A 1,741-nucleotide genomic window follows, 5' to 3' on the forward strand; every position below is an offset into this window, starting at 1 on the left:
ACGCCTCCAACCACGCACGTGAGTACTGGCCGTGTCCTAGCCTGTCTGCTGCTTGGTTTGTCTCAAGCTGATGCTCTTAAGTTGAACAAACAAACAAACACACAGACAGACAAAAGAATTAATAAGCGAGCAAAGAAAGAAAGAAACAACAAACAAACAAACTAAACAGAGTGGGTGGTTGGCGGGTGCTCAGGTGTGGTTTGCTCCTTCTTTCCTATCAAACATCCATCGTCCTTATCTCTCCTCCTCCTTTTTTGTGGTGCATGTTACTCTCTTGTAACACACAATGTATTCTTCGGCATTTATGTGGCCTTATTGTGTTGAAAGTGCCGTAAAACTAAACTATACTGTCTTGTGACACCTGTAATCTTTTGTGTGGGTGGTTGGCGGGTGCTTTGGAGACATGACCATGCTGCTTTATCGCCTCTTTCGACCCGCAGTATCATGACAAGTTTTATTCTTTGCTCCCCCATCATTAAACTATGTATTGAATCCAACTTAGTCACATTGAGTAGAATCAAATAAAATAATATTTTTGTAACAAAGTCGATTCCTAACAAAATTAATCAAATGAATTCAGAACAAGTTGATTGGGATCTAATCAAAGAAAATCTGAATAAATGGATATGCATAAAATCGTACAAATGGAATCAAATAGATAGCATTGGCGCTCATATGACCTCATGCAGTTGCGATCGCCGTAAAACCTCCACTAAAACAAAACAAAATAGCATCAAATCACAGAAAATAAAAAAGTAGACAAGAGCAGTCAGAGTTGCTGCAAATGGCGTGAGCTGGTGGTTTAGTGGTCAGGCTAACAAACTTGTAATCGTGAGGTTGAGGGTTCGGGGATTAGAGCCTCAGGCACGACGTTGTGTCCTTGGGAAAGGCACTTTACATTAATTTTCCCATATTTCACCCACGTGTGAATGGATACCCAGACATAGACAGCGAAAAATCTTGTAAGTATGTTAGTGTTTTAGAGGCTATAAATGGCAGCTTGCCCTGCGTGTTTCCCAGGAAGTTGAGATTGTTTCAGAATGCTATCAGGTCTTGCTGGGGTAGTGATATAGATCTAGTTTGTAAAGCGCATCGACGTTGCTATTGAGCGGGAACTTGCGCTGTACAAATGGTATCTATTATACAAATGGTATCTATTTTTATTATTATTCCCCTTCCCCAGTGCAAGAGCGCGTGGAGGTGCTGATGGAGAAGCTAGGGGAGGCCACCAGCGTGGACAAAGGGCCGCTGCTCGAGTCCCAGGATTCCGCCGACTACACATCCAAGAACAAAAGTAAGTGCTCGTGTGTCTGTGTGGTGGTGGACGGGTTCTGACCCTGCCTGTCAGAGCCTACCCGGGTTGAGCTGATACAATATCTCAGCAGAAAGACCCGAGATACTGGATAAAAGTTTTCTCCCTACTTGGGATTCAAACTCAGGGTCTCGAAATGGAATACCTGAATATTGCTCTTGGTGGAGCGAGGCCCCCCCCCCCCCCCCAAAACAGGAATTCAGATGAAAAACCTTGGTGAGCACCTCTGGAAAAGGAGGCAGGGTTGAGGGTGAGGTGGTGGCGTGTGTGATAAGGGAGGTCACTGTGTGTTAAGAAAAAGATTGTAGCGAAGCTTTCCTGATTAGTCTCCCTTATTTTTCTTTTTGCTACTTTACTGTTCTTTTTTCCATTTAGTTTGGTGCTTTCATGTTCACTTGTGCCTCCTTGGTGGTCGCAGGGCACTATGGC

General features: G+C 43.9%; 1 protein-coding gene across 1 annotated transcript in view; it reads left to right on the plus strand.

The window, feature by feature from the left end:
- The window catches only part of LOC101852442 (WD repeat-containing protein 37), a gene marked incomplete in the record, with an annotated part of 16,210 nt that overhangs the window by 6,465 nt on the left and 8,004 nt on the right, over nucleotides 1-1,741 (plus strand). Inside the window, 2 exon segments of the mRNA XM_013089735.2 lie at nucleotides 1-18; nucleotides 1,184-1,294. Coding sequence (XP_012945189.1) covers nucleotides 1-18; nucleotides 1,184-1,294 — 129 coding nt within the window.

The sequence above is a fragment of the Aplysia californica genome, unplaced genomic scaffold (assembly GCF_000002075.1).
Source record: "Aplysia californica isolate F4 #8 unplaced genomic scaffold, AplCal3.0 scaffold01030, whole genome shotgun sequence".
Taxonomy (NCBI): domain Eukaryota; kingdom Metazoa; phylum Mollusca; class Gastropoda; order Aplysiida; family Aplysiidae; genus Aplysia; species Aplysia californica.